Raw genomic sequence first — 26,977 nt, 5'->3', positions numbered from 1 at the left:
AACCCTTTCGTCACCCAGCTCCCTGAAATTATCACCTCATCCTTTCTGCTGATATGTTATAATTCCTTTGTAGGTGAGCAGAAAACGCCAGTGAAAACAGTTATGGTCAAAAGAGAGAAACATCCCAGTCAAACCAAAACAGGTACTGTAGACCCTCTTCCTACATGTGTGATTAAAGCCTCCACTGACTATACCCCACATTATTCTGTCTGTTTTGAGAAGGGTACCAGCTAGAGATCCAACATGCATTAGAATGAGATGTATATATTAAAAATGACTCAAACTTCCTTTTAAAGCTGGTGGATGAACGTGTTAACCTGCACAGAATTCTTATTGGGAAAGTGTGGGATACTACTTACTGGATAGTGTAATTATTAGAAGGATGCTCTCAATTACTGAGTTATATTGTCCCACATCATGGAAAATCTTCTAAACTAATCTAATCTTTGATTGTATATATACTGATTCATCCCAGCAGGAGGTCTCAACTCAGTTAACAAAATATTAATAAATTATACAAGAGATTAGAACAGAAGCTATATCCTTTAGGCCAAAATTTTATCTTTTATGGTAAAATCATTAGTAAATTTCTGAAATAAATATGTTTTCAATGCTTTATGAAAAGTGGGTAGATCAGAGAGAACTCTAATTATAGAAGGAAGGTCATTCCACACTTTTACGAATGAAAAAAGAAAATGATTGACAAAAATTTGCCATAGTTTTAATTTTTTTAACAGTGGGAAAGCCAAGTTTATATTTCTGAGAGCTCCTAGAATTAGAGATTTCTTGTGAATTAAATGAAACAGTAAAACTTCAGAAAGGAACCGCAAAGGAGACAAGTCAGGGAAGTGAATATTATGAGGGAATATTTTCTTTCCGCAAACCTGATGAATTTATCCATTAACGTGCCGGAGCGAAAGAAGAAAATGTTTGTGGGACACTGCTTTAACCTAAAAGGGAAAATGTCATCCAGGGCCATTTTGGTCTTTTCTGCCATCATTTCTGATGATGTCATGTTACATTTCTTCCTGTTCCTGCTGAAGGAGTCCAGAGTTCTCATCTGTGGGAGTTCGTACGAGACCTCCTCCTCTCGCCCGATAACAACATCCTAGAATGGGAAGACCGGGACCAGGGAATTTTTCGGGTGGTGAAGTCGGAATCTCTGGCAAGGATGTGGGGACAGAGGAAAAAAAATGACAAAATGACCTACGAGAAACTCAGCAGAGCTCTGCGGTAAGGCCAGTGATAAACCTTTTAAGAGTTATATCAGGGCTACCACTTGGTTTTTATTAAAGGTGAAAAAGTTTTGGGGAAAACAGGAAGTTAATATCATGGTCTGAATTTTGCTCACACCTTTTCATTGGAAGCTGAAGGTGAGTAGATATAAGTTCTTAAGTATATTAGTAATGTGTGCTCATAAATTATACGAGGACGCATAACATATTTGTTCATATAATGAGTCAAAATGGTGTGGCACAGAGGTACCCCCCTCTTCAAACCCAGCATGCACCGAAAAAGAGGGAGAAAAAGCCTCAGACTAGTGTAGCAGTAGAGAACCAAAAGGTACAAATCAAAACTGCTTTTGATATTTTCACTGGCAATAAAAACTCCCTCACAGAACTGCTCAGGTTTAGAAAAGGGCAAAGTCACCTGGAGGCACAGCTCAAGGACCTAGCTGACAAAAGACAACTTGAGCTCCAACACTGGCATGTCTTCTCCAATCTTCCCAACAAGCGACCTTGTTTCACCAATGTTTGGCTCATGAGGGGAACAAACAATACTGCCTTTTCAAGAGCAAAGTCACCCGGAGGCACGTTCAAGGACTTAGCTGGCAAAGGATGACTTGAGCTCCAACACTGTCATATCTTCTCCAATCTTCCCAACAAGCGACCTTGTTTCATCAATGTTTGGCTCATCAGGGGAACAAACAATACTGCCTTTTCAAGGGCAAAGTCACCTGGAGGCACGTTCAAGGACTTAGCATGCAAAAGACGACTTGAGCTCCAACGCTGTCACTTCTTCTCCAATCTTCCCAAGTGGTCTCAGCATGGCTGCACTTTTCAAGGCTGTATTGTTTGTTCCCCTGATGAGCCAAACATTGGTGAAACAAGGTCGCTTGTTAAAGGGAAGATTGGAGAAGACGTGACAGCGTTGGAGCTCAAGTCGTCTTTTGTCAGCTAAGTCCTTGAACGTGCCTCCGGGTGACTTTGCCCTTTTCTAAACCTGAGCTGTTCTATGAGGGAGGTTTGTTTTTTTTTGCCAGTGAAAGTATCAAAAGCAGTTTTGAGTTGTACTTTTTGGCTCTATACTGCTACATTAGTCTGAGGCTTTTTATTCTTCTTTTTGGGTGCTTGCTGGGTTTGAAGAGGGGGTAGCTCGGTGCCATGATCACACAACATTTTGAATCATAATGTGTGTTAATGCCACTTAATGTGCATAAGAACTTAAGAGTTGCCACAGTGGAACAGACTGAAGGTCCATCAAGTCCAGTATCGTGTTTCCAACAATGGCCACTCCAGGCCCAAAAGAGTAAAACAGATTTTATGCTGCTTATCCTAGAAATAAGCAGTGGATTTTTCCAAGTCCACCTTCTGCTTTTGACACATTAGTCAGGGCACAAATTGCTTAAGAATGGTTTAGATTGAAGAGGCCCATCGTTGGAATACTCTTTCCTATGAGAATAGAAGTATAATCTCAATCCTACAGCTTAAAAATGAAACTCAGGGGTTTCTCATTTGCACAAGTTTATGGTCTCTGATTTATATATTTTATAATTGATTATATTGTTTTATTTATGTTGAATTTGTTTTAAATTTTATTTTATTTTTTTAAATTTAATTAAGCAGTTTGGTTTTGCATACCACCCAGAATTTGTAGATAGTGCAGTTTATAAATATTTTAAATAAATAAACAAATGGGTGTTTTGTTTTTTCATTTCAGGCACTATTATAAAACTGGAATCCTTGAACGTGTCGACCGAAGACTAGTGTACAAGTTTGGGAAAAATGCTCATGGTTGGCAAGAAAACAGATTATGACTTGACAAGGACAAGGACAGCTCAACTATTTACTGAAGCACAGAATCGGCAGGCGATATAAATCTAGGCGTGAAACGACTTCCCTGCAGAGAAATCAACGTCAGCGAGGTGTCTTCATCAAGAAAGACAAAAACCCAACTATAGTGGCAACCACTGAAGCTCAAAAGTGAACACAGTCTAGCAACATTTTATGAGATACTAGAAGGGACCCCAAACTAGAGTTTTGCACCTACCGATATCCCCCCTCTGCCATTTTCTTATCAAGGGATGAAGATCATTATTGGTTTCCTGGGTTTCTTCTTGTCTTCACCTGTTGAGGCCAAGTATTACACCTAGAAACATGGTGGTAGGGGTGGGGGGTAGGTTCTCTTCTCATCCCAGAAAATGCAGTTTTCCTATTTTTATTTCTTTTTGGGACAATTTTGTATCGTGGACAATCCTGAACCCCAGACTTTACTGGTAGAAATTTTTGTCTGGGGTTGGTGAATATCATCACTCTTGCTGCTGCTGGAGCCAGTGCTTACCTTATGAACAACAGGGAATCAAGATGGACCCCACTCAACAATCCTATTGCATCTGAAATTTGCTCTCAGGGTCTGTGTCAAGACACTAGATCTTGCAGGTCAAGATCTATTGCGTATTGGACCCAATAGATTCTTCCTATAGGTACGAGACAGATTAAGGCACCAACAGACTGTAGCTCAGAGCTAATAAGTGACAAATTCCAAATGTAAAGTATATTCAACCTGTGCATGGAATATTAGTTGTGAGCAACGTTACTGTTATTGTACAAAATGTGAATGAAGATTACCTATTTTTGATATATTGTGTTGTTTACTCATGTGTTGTTTGTAAGTTGGATGGATAAACATATTTAACGTTCAAGAAGCCTTCTGGGATTGCAGTCTATAGGAACAAAATCAAAACGATAGATAACTGTGGTGTTTACCAATGTTTTTTTTTTTTTCCAAGTGTATCAGTCTGCTCTGGTGATGTGTAATGTGGACTTCATCAGGGACCACCTGTTCTGATAGTCTGCAATCTTTGAACTTGATCCAGAATCATAGGAGGGCTGATCAGCATGGTAGAAACATCTTGCCTCTCGTCATTATTACTCACTTTCACCTTCACTTTCATCATTACATATACGAGATGAAACTGGTCCCTCTCATCTCCTGCCCCTCTCAGCCTCATGTAACACTGTCACCAGCAATAAACCAAAGAGACTTCAACACAGCTAATAAAGATATCAGAAAATAAAGATCTTCTAGAAATTCATATTTCTCCCAGTAGCAGAGTAGATGATGGTAGAAAAATATGACCAGTTTGTTGCTTGTTTTCTGCTTACATCAACAAGCATCTATCCCACCTACCAGCCATATAGCATGATGACCTGAAGGAATTTGTTGCCGGAGAATGTGGTAAAATCAGTTAGCTCAGCGGGGTTTTAAAAAGGTTTGGATATTTTCCTAAATGAGAAGTCCATAGGCCATTATTGAGATGGCTTGGGAAAATTCACTTCTTATTCCTAGAATAAGCAGCATAAAATCTGTTTTACTACTCGGGATATAGCTAGGTATTTGGAGCCTTGGTTGGCACTGCTGGAAACAAGATGCTGGTCTTGATGGACCTTCGGTCTATCCCAGTATGACTATTCTTAGTTCTTATGTGAGCCAAGTATAGGACAATCAAGTCATAATGCGTCACTGATGAGGTTGGCTCTTAGGTATTAGTAGAATGAGGCATTATGACATCACAATCTCAGCTCTGGAATGTTGCTACTCTTTGGGTTTCTGCCATTGTGACATCACTGCTGAGGTTGGCTCTTAGGCATTGGTGGAATGAGGCATTATGACATCACAATCTCAGCTCTGGAATGTTGCTACTCTTTGGGTTTCTGCCATTGTGACATCACTGCTGAGGTTGGCTCTTAGGCATTGGTGGAATGAGGCATTATGACATTACAATCTCAGCTCTGGAATGTTGCTACTCTTTGGGTTTCTGCCATTGTGACATCACTGCTGAGGTTGGCTCTTAGGCATTGGTGGAATGAGGCATTATGACATCACAATCTCAGCTCTGGAATGTTGCTACTCTTTGGGTTTCTGCCATTGTGACATCACTGCTGAGGTTGGCTCTTAGGTATTAGTAGAATGAGGCATTATGACATCACAATCTCAGCTCTGGAATGTTGCTAATCTTTGGGTTTCTGCCAGGTACTTGGGACCTGGGTTGGCCACTGTTGGAAACAGGATACTGGGTTTAATGGACCTTCGGTCTGTCCCAGTATAGCAATTCTTATGTTCTTATATCATTCCCTATTCCAGACTGCAAACTCCTTATATAATTCCCACCTAGTACCCCTTCCCAAACCTCCCACAACCACAGTCACCTAAATAAGTGAAGCTGTTATCTGATCATCTGACCTCCTAGGTCCACGTGGCCTCTCTAAAGAAATCCTTCAAGAATCTTTTTCTTCAGTCCCTCTTGTCATATCAAGCGCTGTAGTTCTAGGAACTCATGCTTGAAACAACTTTTACTTTCAAGTACTGTAAACACTTTAGGCTTTATTTGCAAGTTCCATGTGGAAATTCTACTATTTATGTATGGAAACACCATCCATATGTAAATGATGATATTAGGAAGGGAGCAGGGGCACAGCTACCATTGGACTAGTACTGCTAGAAGCCCAGGGCCACCCCATGATAAGGGCCATCTACTTTCAAAACGAGTGCCCTCAAACTCATTGACTTCCCAAGGTCTGCCATCTTCCTTCCCCCTTCCCATGAGTCTGGTATTGCCCTCCCCAGCTTGTAAGTCTCCAAATTCATGCCAGCAGTAGCAGTAATGTGAAAGCTCCAGCTAGTCCTGCTAAGACCTTTTCTCTACTGTGCCCTTCTTCCTCTTATGTAACTTCCTGAGTGAGAAAGATAACATTGGAAAGGCCCTAGCAAGACTGGCTGAAGGACTATAGGGGGTGAGGTGGGGAGCTAGAAAGTGATGTCAGATGTGCAGGGGGGGGGAGCAAAAGGGAGAGATGCCAGATCTGCAGGGGGTGGGGGTTACAAGATGGAGAGGTGTCAGTCGTCTGGGAGTAGGATTGTTTAATTAAAGATTGGGAGAAAAGAAAAATCGTATGATTGCTCAAAAGACCCCTGAAGCAGGCTAAGAGCCGAAACAAAAACAGGGTCGGGTCTCTTTCTTCTGGAATAAAGAAATATATGTCCCAGTTCTTCAAACGCCTACTGGGTGATATTTGGTTTGTTGTGTACTTACAATTCCCTTTCTTTGTGTGTTGTATTTGATTTTAAAAACCCACACAAGCAGGCCAATGGAGTTGTTTAATTAGTCTCTTTATTTCCTTCAACTTTTCCCATTTCCTGAAAATTCATACAGGTAGAATTTCTGCAACTTTTACGGAACCAACGTAGAGCTGAAGAAGGGACCAACATGATCTTGACCGCTCAATACCACAGTCTCTTTTCTGCACTCCTTTTAAGATGTATCCCAACCTGCCATGCCTGCGGCCTACTCTGCTTTGTTTTCTCTTCAGTGAATTTAAAGATTATGAAAAGTGGTAGAGGAAAGTCCTTCATTTGTTTAGAGAGCAGGTACTGCAGTATTACCTAGGCAGCCTCAGTGCAAAATTCCCCATTCACGCCGGTACAGAGATCACCTCTAGGGGACAAGAGAGTGACTCGCTCTCCGAGCCTGTTCAGGCCCAGCTTTCACTGCTAAAGCTGTCAATTGCGACGGCACTTTTAACAAACTGAGATCACCAACTCTTTCCTCACAGGACACCAGATTAGAGAATGACATGGGGACAAATTTTTCCCGTCCCCGCAGGAACTCGATTTCTCTGTCCCGTCCCTGCGAGTTTTGTCACTATCCCTGCCCCATTCCTGTAAGCTCTGCTTTAACTGTACAAGCCTCGAACACTTATGATTTGAAAGTGTTTGAGTCTTGTGGAGATGAGGACGGAGCTTAGGCATTGGTGGAATGAGGCATTATGACATCACAATCTCAGCTCTAGAATGTTTGCAGTTTTGTAAAGGGGGGTAAATGAAAAAAAAAACCCCACTTACCCCCCCTTTCACATAACTGCGCAAGAGGTTGCGCCAGCCGTTACGCTAAATGCTCCACGCTGCTCCAAAGGTCATAGAGTTCCTATGAGCGTCGAAGCAGCACAGAGCTTTCAGCATGCTGGCCAGTGCTAAAATCCTCTTGTGTGGTCTTGTAAAAGGGGGAGGGGCTCAATGATATAACTACAATATAATACATAACGATGTGATCACCAGCCTCCACAATGAGGGTTTTATGCGAGACTCACTTCATAATAAATTCAGATTTAGAATTCTTTGTAACACAGGCTCAAAGCAGTTATAACAGAAAAAGCGCCTATCAGCTAATGAAATACGTTTCCTTTTCTTCGAAGCCTAAAGAAAACCACGTTTAAATTTCAAGCTGGACAGATTCGTGTTCTCAATGTGTAGTAATAACGAGTTCGATATAACAAAACTGTTTCAGCTGGCAGGTTACTCCTGCTCACTTAAACCCCCACCCAGTGGGCCATCCCTGGATATCCAGAGGCACTTAACCCCACAGAGCCGCTGAGCGTCCTCTGACCTCGCCGCACTATGCAGTCAGCGCTGATGGGGGTCCGTGGGTGGAGTTGGGAGATGAGCCGGCAGTTGTGTTGGCACCTGAAGGGTTAAGAGGGCAGAAAGAACTGCAGAAAGGCAGTTCTGTCTTTGCCCACTTAGCTTTGCAAGGGTCGACGCCCACATACAGTCCGGGTCGGAGGTTGACCCAGGAAGCCAATGCCATTGCCCAGATGTGGCCCTCGCCCCAAATATCCAGTTAGGCTTTGGTTGTAGTGGTCAGCGGCTTTAAAACCACTGACCGTTATGGACTGAATTATCAGGCAAAACATTTTTTTGCTCAATAATGTTTTTGTTGTTGTTTTAAAAGGCAAGCTACAAGTAAATATTCTGAAGCTGAAATTGCAAGGGTACTATTGCCAGCATTAAATGTTTATATTGCACTCGGTCAGATGCAGCTTCTCTGCCAGCTGAGAGAAACAGAAAATACAAATATACATTGGAGGAAAATTAGAAAAAAAAAAAAAAGAATTAGGGCCCTTTTTACAAAGCCATGGTAGCGATGCTGCCTCAGTAAATGCACCATAGCCCGTAAGAATTGAACGGGCTTCGGGGCGTTTACCGCGGCTTTGCAGTCTTTATGTGGGTTAACAGGCGTAGCTATAGACAAGGCCGAGTGGCGTAGCGAGGGTGAATGGCGCCTGGGCTGGTGGCGCCCCTCCCCCGCTCCTTCCAAGCCCTCCCTGCCGCGCAAGCGCCCACGTTCCCGTCCCCCATGCCTTTTTAAAAAATTTTCCAGGGGTGAGCAACCTCGCGAACTTGCTGCCCGTGTCGTGTCGGCTATCCCTCCGACGTCACTTCCTAGATGCGGGGCCCGGAAGTGACCTCAGAGAGAGGCGATGCCGACGCCGGCGGCGAGTTCATAATGCTGCTCGCGCAGGGAAAAATTATAGAGGTGGGAGGGAAGGGACGCACGCACGTGGCGGGGGGGGGGGGGTGGATGGGAAGGAGCGGGGAGCGAATGGGTGCCAGTTCTCCTACCAAGACCTCGCCCAGGGCGAACCACCCCCACCCCCGTATTCCCCATATTATGCCACTGACAAGGACCATTTTAGTCTAACTGAGTCAAGCCATAAGAATTAACTCAGCGCTCCACAAATAAGCTAGAAAAGATAAAGAGAAAATAGGGTGGGTGGGAGTCACATCTACCATAAAATACATTAGCACAATGAGAAATACACATTATGAAATACATAGGTTCTGGTCTACAATACAACTTCAATAGTGGTCAATTTCTGCAGGCAATGATGACTACTGACTTCTCTGGCCAGGGTCACCTTAAGGCAAAGGCTCCGATGGTGTGTTTTCTTCTACTTGGTCTGGAAACAGTCACGCGGGGTAAACGTTCGAAACACATCCTTTGAAAAGGAAAGAGAATATCAGATGTATTCAAGTCCCACTGTGGGATGTAACAAAGTCTACCGCGATAGAAACAATACAATACAATATGGAGGAGTGTGTGGCGCGGTGGTTGAAGCTACAACTTCAGTACCCTGGGGTCGTGGGTTCAAATCCCGCACTACTCCTTGTGACCCTGGGCAAGTCACAATAGATTGTGAGCCCACCGGGACAGATAGGGGAAATGCTTGAGTACCTGATTGTAAAAACCGCTTAGATAACCTTGATAGGCGGCATATAAAAACCTAATAAACTTGAAACTTGAAACACTTAAAATAAATGTGCCCGAAACCCCCCCCCCCAAAAAAAAAATGAAGACTTTAGAGGCTCAATCAACAAACCACTCGTGTAACTCTGACAAAGCTCAAAAACACGATCACACACCTGTGCGGGCTTGATGGGAGTAACGCTGTGGAATAAGTTGACTGGATCGCTAAGAGCTCTTGTAGAGTTTCAGAAGTCTAAAAACGACATCATTTGTAGGAGCATTTCAATAAATGTCTCTCCTGGGTTATGAATGTTTCTCTACTGATACGTTGTCGAGTGCCGTAAATGATGGTTGATATGAAGGAACTGTGGAGGGGGGGGGGGTGTGTGTGCAGTGGTTAGAGCTACAGCCTCGGCACCCTGAGGTTGTGGGTTCAAATCCCGCACTGCTCCTTTTGACCCTGGGCAAGTCACTTAATCCCCATTGTCCCAGGTACATTAGATAGAGTGGGAGCCCACCGGGACAGTTAGAGAATAATGCTTGAGTACCTGAATAATTTGTAATCCACATAGAATGGTATTAAATTTTTTTTTAAAACTGCTGTATTTATTGTTTGTATAGCATGTGTTCTATGTCTCTTATTTTTATATGATGGTTCTTTTGTAAAACTGCCTAGTTATAGGCATATAAGAAATTTTTTTATAGTTAACTATGGCAGCAAATTTTTTAAATGGCAGCCACTGCAGTTAAATTGAATCTAAATACTCAGGAGTGGGGACCCAGTTACCGGACAGCATTTAATATTCAGATTCTGTGCTGCTACTACTACTGCTTATGACTTGTATAGCGGTGAAAGGCATACACAGCGCCTGCTCGGAAGAGCTTACAGTCTAACTTGGACAGACATGACATATAGGGTTGGGGATGCAGAAATCAAGGTGAGAGGGGTTAGAAGTTGAAAGCACTTTCGAAGAGGTGGGCTGACATTTATAGATGGTCCCTGCTCGGAAGAGCTTACAATCTAACTTGGACAGACATGTCATAGAGGGTTGGGGGTTGCAGAACCCAAAGTGAGAGGAGTCAAAAGTCCTCTCAAAGAGGTGGGCTTTTAACTGGGCCTTGAACACTGCCAGAGACGGAGCCCGCCTTAGGGATTCGGGCAGCTTGTTCCATGCATGCGGCACAGCAAGGCAGAAGGGACGGAGTCTGGAGTTGGCAGCTGAAGAGAAGGGCACAGAAAGGAGGGACTTACTAGCTGAGCGGAGGGGGGGGGGTCATAGTGGGAGATAAGTGAAGAGAGAGAGTGAGGGGCAGCTGAGTGATTGCATTGTAGGTCAGGGGTTCAGGCAGCTTGTTCCAAGGATACAGCGCAGCAAGGTAGAAGGGACAGAGTTGGCAGTGGAGGAGAAGGGCACAGATAGGAGGAAATCGCCAGCTGAGCGGAGCTTACCGGAGGGGGGGGGGAGGTACAAAGGAGGAGATAAGTGAAGAGAGATAGTGAGGGGCAGCTGAGTAAGTACATTTGTAGGTCTGTAAGAGGAGTTTGAATTGTATTTGGAAACGGATGGGGAGCCAGTGAAGCGACTTTAGGAGAGGGGTAACGTGAGTATGAGTCGGGCAGCTGAAATCTGGACGGATTGAAGGGGAGAAAGATGGTAGAGCGGAAGATCTGAGCGCAGCAAGTTGCAGTAGCGCAAGGTGATGAGGCCGTGGATGAGGGTTCTGGTAGTTTCAAGTTTCCGCTTGCTGCTCATACCAGCCTCTGCTCCCTTCTGACATCACGTCCTGGTACTGGGACCAGGATGTGATCTCACAAGAGAGCCAAAACTGGCACGAGCTGCAGGTGGAAGACGCTGCTCATGCCAGTGAACATTTCAAGAGTTATGCAGGGGGTGGTGGGGCCCTCAAGCAGCTGGAAAGAGCGGAGGGGGGGTGCATGGTGCGGCGACGCTAGGTACCCCTGCCCTGGGCGCCAACCTTCCTCGCTACGGCACTGCCTATCAATTAAGGTTACAGCAACGTCTTAAGAACATGAATGCAGTCAAAGTCCAAGGAGAAGCACCAGCAAACACGGTCGTTCATTTACCTTTTTCGGAGTTTCAGCGTTCAACTTATCCAACTGAGTCTGAATTCGAGTACCAGCATCGCAGTCAATAGCGGTGAACAATTTCACCTAAACCAGAAATAATTTTTTTTTTTTTTTTAAAGATCACTGACCTAGGATGTCCTATTTCTATTGTACAATTCCATTTCACTCTCCTTTTTTCTCACTAAACATTACACAGGCCAACAAAATAAAAACTTTTCTTGATGCCTTGTGGTTTATGACCTGTCCCTGGGATTATTTGAGGCTCTGATTCAGAAAATTGCATTGGATAGACCGCATCAGCTCTAGTTTCTTAGATATGGTTGAATTTGCCTTTGGGATAGTAGAGCCAAACATGAACATTGGGCAAAAAACAATTGGCCTCTGAGGGAATACATGGTGGTTGGAGGAATCGATGAACCTTTGGTAGCATGAGATAGAATCATATTGACACCACTACATATAAAGCTGGGCCTGATGAAACAATTTGTAAAGGCTTTGAATAAAGACGGTTCGTGCATTGAATACATAGTGCATATGTTACTTGACTTAACATGGAAAAACTGAAGGCAGGAAATTTCGATGGTCCATAGATCAGACAACTCATAGCATCAATGAATGAAATTGAATCATGTGCCTGGTCTTCATTTGTTCTTGTTGTGAAAAAGTTTCTTGGCAACAAGAAGGCCGACAACTACACACAATTAGTAGAGGATTTGCTCTTTCATTTCAACAGCCTTGGCTGTAACATGAGTGTTGAAGTCGCTTAGATCGCTTTCCAGAGAGCCTTGGTGACTTAAGCGAAGAGCAAGGTGAAAGATTTCACCAAGACCTAAAAACAATGGAAGCCAGACACCAAGGAAGATGGGATGCACACATGATGGCAGACTGTTGTTGGAATCTTATGCGGGATTGTCCTGGCAGATCCCACTCTCGGAAGTCTTACTAAAGGAGCTTCTTGTGTGTCGAATGACTGGAAAGTTTGTATCACAAACTTGTGCTTTTGGTATGAAATAGGTAGACTTCCATGTTGTACACTTTTCATTTAATTTTTAATATGTTTCCTTCAAGCTTAAAAGATATTAATTTAAACACTACATTAAAATATCCTGCCTTTTTAATGGAGCGATCAGAGTGAAGAGTGGTATATGGCACAGGTTCTGTATCTCAAAAGCTAGAGCTGATAGGAGAAAACTGGCGCCGTTTTTGGAATCAGCAGGTCAAATGTACCCAGACACAGGTCTAACATTTGAAGCACCAAAACAAGTGTTGGCCAGTGTTAAAGCTCCCCCGCCCCGACCCCCCCCCCCCCCCACCAGCATACACATCCAAAAGAACTGCATTGCCGCTTCAACCCTAACCCTAAACCCCCCACCACATACACATCCAAAAGAACTGCATTGTAATACCAAAGTCAAACGGCAGATGGCAGAAAATTATCACTTACTGCTCTCTTCTGGATGAAGAGCTGAGCATCCTTCAGGCTGCCGGCAATGTTTTCACAAAGCCTCTGGCGTTGTTCCTTATTCAGCACTTTGTTATAAAAGTTGTGGACCTAAAGATTCAAAAAATGGAGATGAAACCGAATAAGGCTTCCCGGTAACATAGTAACATAGTAGATGACGGCAGATAAAGACCCGAATGGTCCATCCAGTCTGCCCAACCTGATTCAATTTAAATTATTATTTTTTTTTTTTTTTCTTCTTAGCTATTTCTGGGCGAGAATCCAAAGCTTTACCCGGTACTGTGCTTGGGTTTCAACTGCCGAAATCTCTGTTAAGACTTACTCCAGCCCATCTACACCCTCCCAGCCATTGAAGTCCTCCCCTGCCCATCCTCCTCCAAACGGCCATGCACAGACACAGACCGTACAAGTCTGCCCAGTAACTGGCCTAGTTCAATCTTTAATATTATTTTCTGATTCTAAATCTTCTGTGTTCATCCCACGCTTCTTTGAACTCAGTCACAGTTTTACTCTCCACCACCTCTCTCGGGAGCGCATTCCAGGCATCCACCACCCTCTCCGTAAAGTAGAATTTCCTAACATTGCCCCTGAATCTACCACCCCTCAACCTCAAATTATGTCCTCTGGTTTTACCATTTTCCTTTCTCTGGAAAAGATTTTGTTCTACGTTAATACCCTTTAAGTATTTGAACGTCTGAATCATATCTCCCCTGTCTCTCCTTTCCTCTAGGGTATACATATTCAGGGCTTCCAGTCTCTCCTCATACGTCTTCTGGCGCAAGCCTCCTATCATTTTCGTCGCCCTCCTCTGGACCGCCTCAAGTCTTCTTACGTCTTTCGCCAGATACAGTCTCCAAAACTGAACACAATACTCCAAGTGGGGCCTCACCAATGACACACTGAATACGCATACCATAGTAACATAGTATATGTTACTATGTTACTATGGTATGCGTATTCAGTGTGGATATTGTGAAACGCTAACTGGTTAGGTGCGTCCTGAACACTGGGTTTAGCTCTAGATCAGGGGTCTCAAAGTCCTCCTTGAAGGCCGCAATCCAGTCGGGTTTTCAGGATTTCCCCAATGAATATGCATGAGATCTATGTGCATGCACTGCTTTCAATGCATAGTCATTGGGGAAATCCTGAAAACCTGACTACATTGCGGCCCTCAAGGAGGGACTTTGAGATCCCTGCTCTAGAGTATAGTGGGCCACCACCTTTATCTTACTGCTGAAAAGTTTAAATGAAAACCACGGTTGCTTGTTTTCTACAGAGCACGTGGACAGGTTTTCTGCAGCTCTGTCTTGTGCATTAGGCCCCTGGTTAGTGGTGTAGCAAGGTCAAGAGGCGCCCCTTCCCCCGCCCTCTTCTCCACTCTCTCTGCGCTCCTTCCTGACCCCCCCCTCCCCGCCACGTGAGCGCCCCTTTTCCCTTCCTCCATGCCTTTTTAATTTTTTTCAGGCGCAAGAAACATTATGAACTCGCTGCCCGAGTCCTGTCGGCTATCCCTCTGATGTCACTTACTAGGCATGGGGCCCGGAAGTGACATCAGAGAGAGCCGACATGGGCAGCGCATTCGCAACGCTGCTCGTGCAGGGAATAATTAAAGAGGTACGAGGGAAGGGAACGGGCACAGCCTGGCGCGGCAGTGGGGGCCGAGGAGGAGCAGGGGTGTGTGAAGAGGACTGGTGCCGGCGCCCCTACCAAGACCACGCCCGGGGCGGACCCCCACCTTCCTTACTACGCCACTGCCCCTGGTCTTGCCTGGTGACACCGAGGTTGGAGAGTTCAAATCCGTTCTACATTTGCAAAGTTTCACAGTCTCCCAGGCGGGCAGGAATGCAGCTGCAGAGCAGTGACCAGATGGGCTCTTTACAACCAGAATAAAATCAATGAAGCACAGCCCTAGTTAATCGGATAATCTATTAACAGCTGTAAATCCACAGAGGAGCACATCTGCTTAGAGCACCTCCCCCATCACTACACCACTGGGTCTGTATCCCATAAATGACAAGATGGACTGGATTGGCTGGACTGGATTGGCTGGAGTGAGCTTTGACAGCAACTCCAGCAGTTGAAACCTAAGGACAGTACCAGGCAGCCTTTTTTGGTCTATGTCCCAGAAATAGCAAAGTAAAAAAAAAAAAAAAAGACATTTCAATCGTGAATTTATAATGCGTGTGACTATTGGGCAGGTCTTTATCTGCTGCCCTAAATTTGGCGAAGCTTTTTGCTTCGAGTATAATATTCACCGAGGTCACACACTTCGAGGACCCAAGAGGTTAACAAAGGATATCTTATTTTTTGCCTCTGCTTTTTACCTGAGTCACGTTATCCTCTTCATCGATGGAATAGCGATTCACGTCTCCGTGTGTCTCAAAGTGACGTTCTTTACAGTGGGGCACAACCTCGGGAGAATCAAAGCTGTTTGGATAATAATTTGGGGCACACCCTAAAATGAGATGAAACAGAACTTAAGCGGTAGTTTTCAAAACCACTGGGAAGGGGGGGGGGAAGGGGGCGTGAAGAGTAAAAGCGAAATAAATGGGTGGTGGATTCTGAAACATGAATTGCTTTACGTGGAGGGGCATTTTCAATGTGAAATCTAAATCCGAGTTTGCAGTCCTATGAGAAAATTAGGACACCCCGTGAAAGATTCAGTTCTTTCTTAAGAAATGTTCACCTATCGATGTCAAATCTTTTTTTTATTTATCTCTGGAAAAGAAAGTGATGTGATTGCAGGTAAACAACAAACATTTTCAAGTTTGTTATTTGATATGTCGCCTATCGTAGTACTAAGCAATTATACAAAACATTTTAAATCAGGGGGTACACAACAAAAATACATATTATCAGATACAAAGACAGAACGGACTAACATGGCACAAAAGGACTAAGGGTGAACTACAATAAGGTATAGTACAGGAGAGAAAACAACAGATATCCACAAAAATGTGTATTCTAACTGAGGGTAGGGTTACCAGATTTTCCATCTGGTAAATACGGACCCCCTACACCCGCCCCCAAGACTTGAGGGTCAGTGGCTGGGCCCATTCATACTCTGATTCTTATGTGAGCCAAGTATAGGACAGTCAAGCCATTGTGACATCACTGATGAGGTTGGCTCTTGGGCATTATGACATCACAATCTCTGCTCTGGTTACAAAAGACGGGAGACAAGGGTGGGGGAGGGGGTGCCACTCACCCTCGCTACACCACTGGTCAGATTGTGAGCCCACCGGGACAGATAGGGAGAAATACTTGAGTAAACCACTTAGGTAAATATAATATTATTGTGCTAAAAGCTCCCCTCTGGCAGCTGAACCATGGTTCAGGAGAAGAATTTCAGCATATGATTTAATTGATGCATTCTGCGGAGGGGGTGGGGGGGTTACCCTTTGACAAATGTTGACACCACATCCTGTGTGCTGGTGACAGTTTTCTTGTTATGCCAGAGAAACCTGTGCACAAAATGGTGAAACGTCCTCAGTTCGTTTTGGGAGGAGGGGTGAGGGGCTTGGGCGTTTTCTCTTGAGCAAAGCTAGCTAGAAGCAGAAAAGAGAAGCCCACAAAAGTGCACAGGCTAGCATGGGGATATACGCTCCCAACCGTGGGCTTCGATCTGCAAGGTGAACGCTGCAGTGACCTAAAGTTCTTTGGCACCCAGTCAGTCAGCCAAGTGTACTTAACCTGCTGGAGTTGAACTCTAGATAAATGAACACATTTGCCCCATCTGGAAAACCAACAAACACTTGAGAAGCCCTCAGTACCCTGCTAAAAAAAACAAACCTGTCCAATTAAACATTTCCATGTGTGCTCAGTGGCAAGGGTGAGAGGAACCTGGGGGGGGGGGATGGCGTCCCTCCACACACTCCTTCCCTGCCCCCTCCTGTCACTCGCACGCTGCTTCCCTTCCCCTGTCTCTCTGTAATGTTTTTGGCGTGAGCACTTGCGCCAGCTGTTCCTCTGACCTCACTTCTAGATGCGGGTTCAGGAGGAATTTTAGAAACATAAATATATGATGGCAGATAAAGGCCAAATGGCCCATCCAGTTGGCCCATCTGCAGCATCCACAATCTCCTCCTCTCCCTATTGGCTAAGGCTCTTTACACCTGCATTGTGAGGTCATAGAGCATTATGGTTATAGAAACAAGATGGCAAATAAAGGCCAAATGGCCCATCTGAAGCATCCACTATCTCCTCCTTTCCCTATTGGCTAAGGCTCTTAACATTTGCATCTATCTCTTCCTATAGGCTAAGGCTCTTTACAGCTGCATTCTGAGGTCATAGAGCTTTATGGTTATAGAAACAAGATGGCAGATAAAGGCCAAATGGCCCATTCATCCACACAATAAGTTAGGGGTCCTTTTATTAAGGTACACCAAATATTAATGCACACTAAATGCTAAGACATCCGTTATATTCCTAATCTTCAGTGCGCGCTAGATGGGTTAGCGCACCTTAATAAAAGGACCCCTTAGTAAAAGGGCCCCAAAGACTGTATTTCTCTCTACAGCTTGGAGCAGGAGATATATTCACCTATTTTACCCTTGATAACCCTCACAATCAATTTTCAAAATATTGGGGAGAGTGAGAGAAAGGTCTTTTGAAGAGTTCCTCCATTTTTGCAAGGTACATCATGCAATTAGAGCAGTTATGTTATTCTCTTCTCAACATGAGCTTCACCACCATTCTAAGAGATCTGGGTTACATTTACTTCACTGATAAACCCTTGACTAGGAGCCTTCATGGAATGACTGAAATACGGATGGAAGGCCTTTCACACAAAGCCAAATTAAGATTAAGATTAGGATTAAGATATGGCGCCGCCGTTTGCACCCTATGGAACACTGAGCCTCACCTTGGTTGTCAGATATGCACATGGGTCCATCCCTCTGATAGTTGGCCACCCGAGCCTTGTAAGGGCAGTTTACTGGGATCTGTAGATAATTGGGCCCTAGGCGGTGTCTGTGAGTATCTGGATAGGAGAAAAGACGACCCTAGAACATAAGAACATAAGAATAGCCTTACTGGATCAGACCAATGGTCCATCTAGCCCAGTGTCCCGTCTTCACGGAGGTCGATCCAAGACACAAGTACTTGGCCATAATCCAAATAGTAGCAGCATTCCATGCCACCGATCCAGGGCAAGCAGTGGCTTCTTCCATGTCTGTTTCAACAGCAGTTTATGGACTTTTCCTCCAGGAACTTGTCCAAACCTTTCTTAAAGCCAGCTATATAAACCGCTCAAACCATATCCTCTGGCAACGCGTTCCAGAGCTTAACTGTTCTCTGAGTGAAAAAGTATAATAGTTTGAGCCAGTCCTAGTTTTGGGGCACTGCGTGCCCTACTTTTCTAAAGGAATCCCGAAATACAAACTGCTAGTTACCTGGAGGTAAAGCTAGGAATGCTTTAGTCTGACCCTGATGACTTGACCCCTTGGGCCCCCTCCCTCCCCCCCCACCCCCCACCCACAGTAACTGCTTATCCCTTCAGCAGAGGCAACTGTTGACATTGGATCATGCTTAGATTTGAAGGGTCTTAGCAAATGTGGGAGATTTAGAGGATCTGACCCCAGGAAATCTCCCTCTCTGACTTACCTGCAGCATCTTGTCAGGGCTTGGTTCGATGCCTGGTGGCATGTTGCTTGGATCAAAGGCCAGTTGCTCCACCTCTGCAAAGTAATTGGCCGGGTTTCTGTTTAAAACCAGTTTACCCACAGGGATGAGAGGATAATCCTTATGAGGCCAGATCTGGAACACAAGATTCATATAATATCAGAGCAACAACACTTTTCCTATATCCCTCCACAACTATTCGGTGAGTTACAAACTGTCAATAAACACCACGCCCAGAATTTATCATAAAGATAGGTCTGCAATGTAACAGTCCTAGCTCTGATCTTCCTGAAATGTTGATAAGTGATTTATCCTTCTTTCATTTTATAGATAGGCACAGATTAAGCACTTTAAAAGTTCTATATAAAATGTTTTGGGACAGATGAGAAATTGAGCTTGAGCATTTACTGCTCCGACTGGTCCATAAAAATTTAAATAGCCAACATGGTGTGATTAAAACCTATATTTGTTGAATGCAGAGGTTCAATAATTAATAATAACAACAGTTTTTTAATATACCACAGGACCGTGAAGTTCTATGCGGTTTACAAAGATTAAAAGATGGTACAAATTGAATGAACTTAACAGAGGTGAAAGATAGTGGTTAACAGTTCAAGGGAACCGTTATTGAAGAGAAAGAATTGAACGGGTCAGCTGTCTAGATACTTCAGGAACAGATATGTTTTTAGGTGTTCCCTAAATTCCCCATAAGTGGACGGCGTAAGCAATTGTTCTAGATCTTTGCCCCATAATGCTGCTTGATGTGAGAGAAGGTATTGGTGGTGTCTTTTGAGTTTACATCCTCTAACTGGGGGGGGGGAAACGAAGTTCAAGTGTGAGCTTCTCTTATGTCTGTTGGCTGAGAAGGAAAAAAGGTCAGTTATATATTTGGGGACTAGACCATATAGTGCTTTAAAGCAGAAACAGGCGAACTTAAACTTTACGCGTGCCTCCATCGGTAGCCGATGCAGCTGTCGGTAGTAAGGTGTCACGTGGTCAAACCCCCTCAGTCCGAAAATCAGTTTGACCGCTGCTTTTTGTATAAGTTGTAATCGTCGCCTATTCTTTTGGGAAATTGCTAAATAGTTTCGAGTTTCAAGTTTATTAAAAGATTTTTTAAATCGCTTATTCAGGTTTCTCAGCGGTTTACAATATAAAATTACATAAAAACACATAAAACTTTGGGATACTAAATAATGACAAATTTAAATAAAAACACTGGTAAAATGTACGGACATACTCAAACAATAGGGCAGTGGGGAAGAACTACAATTATTATAGAAAAGGTGTAACGTAAAAGGGAAAATACAGTAGGAATGGGATGATAACAATTTTCTTTACAGTAATCAAGTTGACTCAGTATAAGGGATTGTACCAAAATTCTAAATGCTGACATATCAAAATATGCTCTAATGCAAGGGTGTCCAACCTTTTGGCTTCCCTGGGCCGCATTGGTCGAAAAAAATGCTTCTGGGGCTCCACAAACGTGCAAACGCTGCAGCGAGACAGAGGAGGGAGCCGGCAAGACGGTAAACACCCGGGGGCAGCAGAGGAAAACACTGCATTACCTTCGACCGGGGCCACACAAAATACTTCACTGGGCCACATGCGGCCCTCGGGCCGCAGATTGGACACCCCCCTGCTCTAATGGATCAAAGTTTCCAGAGAGTGAGATAACCCTTTCTGATCAAGGAGTCCATTTGGTCTTTCATGGTTAGGCACTGATCTAGTGTTACACCCAATACCTTCATAGTAGTCTGAATACCAGACATGCCCTCCTTTTCGAGGACATATCCAGGGGTCCGGACGGCTTTTCAAAACCCGGCGCTTTGTCCGGGTTTTCAGAAGCTACCATCCAGCAGCGGTGTCAGGATGCAACACGGTGACGTCACGCGAATGCATGCAGGTGTGCGACATCCATGCGCTGATGCCCTCCTGACAAGAGAACATGTTGAGGGGCGGGGCTGGTGGCAGAATGGGGCAGGTCCTGACTGAAGTGGGAGGGCCTGGGGGCGGGGCCACGGGTCCAGATTTTCGTTCCCGAAAATCTGGTAACCCTATATTACAAAATACATGGATTAACTGCTGACTGCAGGACATTATCGGTTACTACGTATGGAAACCAGGTTTGTATTTTTACTTTTACTGCTAAGTACATTTCTTTATTTTTTGTAAACATGCTATCATTTGTACTGTTCTAATCTTTTATTGTACAACACTTGATACTGATGTCAATGATGGTATACCAAAAGAATAAATCCAACTCAATCCCAAAGTAAAGTAAAGTTAAATGCATAGGGTATACACATCAAGAAAAATGAAGGCAGATAGGCCCGGATTCTCTAAAGAGCGCCGATCGTGTGTCAATCATGCCACGGCATCGTTTAGAGAATCGCACCTCCAGGAAAGATAGGCGCCAGAAACTTAGGCCGTGGTTTTCATGGCCAACATTTTCAGCACCTATCTTTGCCATGGATCGCACCTACATGGGCGCTTTATGGAGCCCTAACGCCACTTCTGGCGTTAGCCATGCCTATAGTGGTGAGGGGAGAAATGATCGAGATGTTCAAATATGTCACGGACTGTCGAGGTGGAAGAAGATCTCTTTTTTCTTAAAGGCCCACGGCGATAAGAGGGCATCCGTGGAAAATCAGGGGTGGGAAATTTCATGGCGATACCAGAAAATATTTCTTCACCGAAAGGGTGGTTGATCGCTGGAATAATCTTCCACAACAGGTAATTGAGGCCAGTAGTGTGCCAGATTTTAAGAAAAGATGGGATTGGCATGTCGGATCTCTTCATGGAGGTAGATGGGGGTGGGTCTTTGGTGTGTGCAGACTGGATGGGCTGTGGCCCTTTTCTGCCATCATTTTCTATGTTTCTATGTGTTAGGCGCGATTCCGGTGCCTTTTGTTTAGGCTCTGATAGGTGCTTTAAATTTAATGTCAATCGCCATTTCAAAAGGTGTTTCCGAATTAACTTAGGTTATACAATTTCCCTCATAAAGGCCATATGGCCCATCTGGTCTGCCTATCCTTGCTATCTACTACCCCTTTCTCTCTCGTAGAGATCCAAATGACTTGTTAGCCCCAAATATTAAATCAACTAATTATTTGGGGCACCGATCCGGGATCAGCACCCAAAATTTGGGCAACCTTTGTAGAATCTGAAGGAAAGTGTTTTCTGACTCAGGGGTAGGCAATTCCAGTCCTCGAGAGCCACCTGCAGGTCAGATTTTCAGGATCTCCACAATAAATATGCGCGAGATAGATTTGCATCTCAAGGAGGAAGTGTTTGCAAATCCACCTCATACATATTCATTGTGGATATCCCGAAAACCTGACCTGCCTGTGGCTCTCGAGGACCGGAATTGCCCACCCCTGATCCAGACAGAGTCTTAAAGACTAGGATATGGTGAGAAGGATGTACATAAGAACCTGTAAATGATTCTTGAAAAGAACTCAAAATATGCACTTTCGAACTATCAAAAATATAACATCCAGGCAATGACATCCACCAGGGTCTCTCAAACTTTGTGCCACAGCATAGTGGTATGCCCCGAAGAGATTCTGGGTGTGCCACGAGCGATTCCAGAATTTAACTTTATTTTTTAAAAATTCCCTAGAATAGATGACATGTACGTCGTGTACGCAAAAGTCTGTCAATGTTATGATCGTGTGTGTGCATAAGGAGACAACCGCCCAGACAAGCATCATTCTTTGACGTGATTGGTCCTTAAAAACTATTGGCAAGTAATTTTATTTTTTATGCAGTAGTTATCTGAACTTGAGCCACAAAGCAATCAAGGCTTCGTTACCGTTCGGATCTTCTTGTCTTTGCGAACTTGGATTTGCAGCTCTGACAGAAATTTTTTTTAAAAAAAAAAAGAGAACTACCGCGGATGGTGGATGATGAAATGCGCGTTTGCTTGTTGACTATTGAGTCGCGTTTTAAGTTAATTTGCACTCAAAAACAATCTCATTATTCGCATTGCTTAGCAATTCTATTCTATCTACTTTAGTTTCACCGGTGTTACAATTACCTACTCGTACATTGCTTAAAAAACTTCAAATAAATAACTCTCAAATTTAATTTTTTGTTGGATTTGCAATTTTATAATTTCAGTTATAATGTGCCTCGAAAAACATTTGCTCCATTTAGTGTGCCAGAGCTAAAAAAAAGTTTGAGAGATACTGGCGTACACTAAAGCCCTCTTTTACTAAGGTGTGTGCAAACGCGTTAGCGTTTAGTCCGCGCTAATTCCTCCAGAATGGTTTCTGCTGCTTGTTGAATCAAGTAACATCACGGTGATTACATCTATTATTTGGGTAGTGGGATATTTATACCATAAACCAAAAGCGTTATGCATCAATAGAAAAAGTTTCTGAGCCTGGTTTTTACTGAACTTAGAAAAGGCATGCGGAATCCGACACTGTGCTTAAATACACAGGAACCGCAATTCAAACGTTTACTTACTTTGGTTAAGTCAAATGGGTTAAAGGGGAATTTCTCAGCTTGCTCAAAGGTCATGACCTGGATGTAGAACGTCCAAGATGGGAAGTTTCCAGTGGCAATGGCTTCGTAGAGGTCGCGGATTCCGTAGTCAGGGTCAGTAGATGCCAATTTCTCTGCTTTATCAACTGGGAGATTTTTTATCCCTTGATCGGTCTAAAGGGATATCAAAGAGATTTAGTTATCAAACTGACTCGTACGGCAGCACATTCCATATAGCAAAATGACGCCTGATTTTGGAAAGCACCAACCCCCACTTCTTCCAAAAACCTCCACTGACCAGGGTTTAAATTATCACAAAATATGAAATTCACTGGTTTTAGATTCAATTGTTCAAAAAAATTCATTTAAATTATTTTTATATGTGTATATAGAACTAAGGGCTCCTTTTATCAAGGTGCGGTAGGCGGTTAACGCGCGGAATACCGTGCGTTCAACCGCCTGCCGCGCTAGTCGCTAACGCTTCCATTGACGAGGCTCCTTGTGACCCTGGGCAAGTCACTCAGTCCTCCATAGCCCCAGGTGCGTTAGATAGATTATGAGCCCACTGGGACAGAGAGGGAAAATGCTTGAGTACCTGATTGTAAAAACCGCTTAGATAACCTTGATAGGCGGTATATCAAATCCTAATAAATAAATTAAAAATAAAAATAAAATAAAATAAATAAAAAAAAAAACTTTTGGGGCTTGCCGTGGGGGTTTGGTAATGTACCAAAACAATTAACGTCTCTTTTATGTATTCCAGCTAATTTTGTTACTACACACTGAAAAGGTATGACGGGATATAAATAAAGCTTTATTATTATTATTACTAGTGTTTAAGCCCGTTAGATTAACGGGTGCTAGAATGGATGTGCAGACTTAACCTTTTAAAAAATTTTAGTAAAAACTTTCCTTGAGATCTTTAATAATCTTTGTAAGGTTTAATTTTTTTTTTTAAGTTTTTATATTTGTTGTTGCATGCTGTGGACTTAACAAAGAATTTTCTGTTCCATTTTTTCAGCAGATCTGTGTTCTACTGGGGCATATAGGTTTAATTTTAAAATCCAAAGTGTCTGGAAAATATCTTATTTTTTTGATATCCATATCTCCTGAAACAATGTAAATGTTATTATTTTATTTAAAAAATGCTCTTCACTCCCCAACTAACTATGCATACAAACATGTACACCAAAGCCTCAATTATCTAAAACGTCCATCAACTGAACATAACAGTCATACTTCCCAGACAACATAAGAAACCGCAAGTAACTCAAGGGTGTAACAGATGCTTCTCTGTTTGGTGGTTATATTATATTGTGCATGTGCAGATATGCAGTGTAAAACTGAGCATGTGTAGTTAAGGGTTTTATTATTATTTTTAATATTAAAATAAGATTGTTAATATTAAGATAATTTAACCTTTTTTTTTTTTTTAATGTTGTATATCTATAAAATGTTCTTATAGACAATATTCCTTGTGAAGATTCTGTTTGAGTTAGGTAATAGTTTTCCTTGTTGAGGGCCGTCTACAACTGTCATCAGAATGTCTGAAAAACTTCTAACTCTAGAAAAAGCTACATATAAATGGCCATGACTGAATAGTTCTTGTAAGTAAATGCCCACTTTTTCTAAAGTTTGCTTTATTGATTGTCATGGCAAAGGCTCATGTGACTGGAAATTGTCGCCTTCGTAATGTAAAGGGCAAATCCGTTTCTGTAGCTTTAAATTTCAGTTTCCAACTGTTTATAGAATAATTAGGAAAAGTCAACTGGTACGATTGTTTTCTTATCAGACGTGAAACAGCCTTCCTTTAGAAATAAGAAGCCTGAATTTGTATATTATTTTTCATAACGTTTTAAAGATCTAGGGCTCCTTTTACGAAGGTACGCTAGCGCTTTTTAGCGCGCACAGGAAATTACCGTGTGCTACGCTTCTAGAACTAACGCCAGCTCAATGCTGGCGTTAAGGTCTAGCGCGGGCTATTCTGCGCGTTAAAACCCTAGCGCACCTTCGTAACAAGGAGGCCCTACTTTTTCGATAAATGTTATTCTTGATATTTTAACTCTGTGTGCAATCATTTTTAAGTATACGTGCTCCCCTTAATTGCATTACATTAGTTTGTTTTATTCCACCAATACTTTGTGGTTCTAGGCGGATCACGAAAAGGAAGAGATTCTGGTCATATCCAGAAGATACAAAAAAGGAGAATCTAACGTAATCTGCAGTGAAGCAAGCAAAAGACAACGAACAAACTGCAGATGATGTACAAGATACAGGCGTTGCTTATTAAATCAATAAAAGTGCAGTAAAATATACCTTATTACCAACCAAGGGACCCGACTCATAGTAACATAGTAACATAGTAGATGACGGCAGATAAAGACCCGAATGGTCCATCCAGTCTGCCCAACCTGATTCAATTTAAAATTTTTTTTTTTTTTTTTTCTTCTTAGCTATTTCTGGGCGAGAATCCAAAGCTTTACCCGGTACTGTGCTTGAGTTCCAACTGCCAAAATCTCTGTTAAGACTTACTCCAGCCCATCTACACCCTCCCAGCCATTGAAGCCCTCCCCAGCCCATCCTCCACCAAACGGCCATACACAGACACAGACCGTACAAGTCTGCCCAGTAACTGGCCTTAGTTCAATCTTTAATATTATTTTCTGATTCTAAATCTTCTGTGTTCATCCCACGCTTCTTTGAACTCAGTCACAGTTTTACTCTCCACCACCACTCAGTCCGTGTTTCGGACAACACGCCTTCCTCAGGGGTCCATGGTGTTAAAGGTATGAAGCAAACCGCACAAAAGATATCAAACAAACGCCTATAAGAAACAAATGTAGACTGGCATATACTCCAGAAGATTACAGGGAAGCTATTGGTTGGAACATTTAGAATCTGGTGATAGAGTGAGGTTATTGGTTAAATCAGGAGTTTGGCTTAAGGTTTTTCTTGAACAGCCTGGGGGGGGGGGGGTTTCCCCACCTGAAGGTTCTGTAGTTTGGTGCTACAATCAGTAAATTGGAGATGTGGCTGTCTAGTTTTGCTGCTTGCTTAATGTAGGGTTCTTTTTGTTGTAATCCGCTCTGAATTTATGCTTTTAATTTATAATGTTTAAATACAGATTCTCTAAGCCCCCTCCTAATTCAGGTTTGGAAATTTTTATAGCAGGAAATTTTCCTCCTCCTCGTTCTCACCATCAATGTTCTTCTGTCCTATAACAAATGTAGTTCTTCCCTCTTTCCCTTATGTTCCAGTATGTCTGTTTATTTTTGTTCATGGTTTAGATTATTTTTCTTTTTTTTTTTTTCGGTCTCTTTGTCATATTGTACGCTTTCCCTTATTTTATAAGACTTTGTATATCGCTTAGAATTTTGATATGCGATTTAATCAAATTTTAACTAAACTTGAAACTACTTATTAGATTAGATTACATAACTGGGGGACTTCCAAGCCCACGAAAGCAGCAAAAGTCTGACAGATCTGGACCAAGCCCATCTTTATTAATAATAATAATAATAATAACTTTATTCTTGTATACCGCAATATCATGGAAGTTCAATACGGTTAACAAAAGAAGAGACTGTACATTTACAGCGATGTTACATACATGGCAATGATAAGGCATATAATAATATAAAGGCGTAACAAAGACAGGACATTTAGATAAAACAGAGATTGATTATGAGAGGCCATATAGTGGCTTGGCAAGGTAGGCGAAGTCAGAGAGTTTGGAGGCATATCGAGGTCAGGGAGGGGGGCAGGGAAGGAGGGAGGGGAGAGTTAGCAGAAGAGTCGTGGCAGAAATATCTACCCACAGAGCAACAAACAAGTTTTCTGAAGAGAGCAAACCATGAATTAAAGAGCTCTAAGCCCAGTTTACAGCCAGGAGTCTATGAGACTGATTGAACTGCTGACCTCATGCCGTAAGCCACTATGACATCACTGCTTTCTGTCTTCTTAGAACTAACTTGTTATTAATGTCCTGCCTGTATTTATGATGTAA

At 43.0% G+C, this 26,977-nt stretch overlaps 2 protein-coding genes across 5 annotated transcripts in view; one reads left to right on the top strand and one right to left on the bottom strand.

Moving 5' to 3' along the window:
• The window catches only part of ELF5 (E74 like ETS transcription factor 5), a 52,339-nt gene extending 47,974 nt beyond the window's left edge, over nt 1-4,365 (top strand). For 3 of the 4 annotated variants that reach the window (XM_033928918.1, XM_033928917.1, XM_033928916.1), the window contains 3 exons: nt 74-142; nt 1,044-1,233; nt 2,941-4,365. In XM_033928918.1, the coding sequence (XP_033784809.1) occupies nt 74-142; nt 1,044-1,233; nt 2,941-3,037 (356 nt within the window). In that variant the 3' untranslated portion in view covers nt 3,038-4,365. The remainder of the gene's footprint in view (nt 1-73; nt 143-1,043; nt 1,234-2,940) is intronic. The other variant, XM_033928915.1, reaches the window with a different exon arrangement.
• A 2,721-nt stretch (nt 4,366-7,086) lies between these two features.
• LOC117352110 (catalase-like) overlaps nt 7,087-26,977 on the bottom strand; it is a 40,936-nt gene continuing 21,045 nt past the window's right edge. Inside the window, exons 7-13 of the mRNA XM_033928242.1 lie at nt 22,954-23,145; nt 18,460-18,612; nt 17,720-17,858; nt 15,180-15,310; nt 12,838-12,945; nt 11,391-11,477; nt 7,087-9,056 (exon numbers count right to left, since the gene is read on the bottom strand). Coding sequence (XP_033784133.1) covers nt 9,009-9,056; nt 11,391-11,477; nt 12,838-12,945; nt 15,180-15,310; nt 17,720-17,858; nt 18,460-18,612; nt 22,954-23,145 — 858 coding nt within the window. The 3' untranslated portion in view covers nt 7,087-9,008. The remainder of the gene's footprint in view (nt 9,057-11,390; nt 11,478-12,837; nt 12,946-15,179; nt 15,311-17,719; nt 17,859-18,459; nt 18,613-22,953; nt 23,146-26,977) is intronic.

Source organism: Geotrypetes seraphini, chromosome 19 (genome assembly GCF_902459505.1).
Source record: "Geotrypetes seraphini chromosome 19, aGeoSer1.1, whole genome shotgun sequence".
NCBI lineage: Eukaryota > Metazoa > Chordata > Amphibia > Gymnophiona > Dermophiidae > Geotrypetes > Geotrypetes seraphini.
The sequence above is the reverse complement of the archived record's forward strand: the minus strand, read 5'-3'. Positions and strand labels throughout refer to the sequence as shown.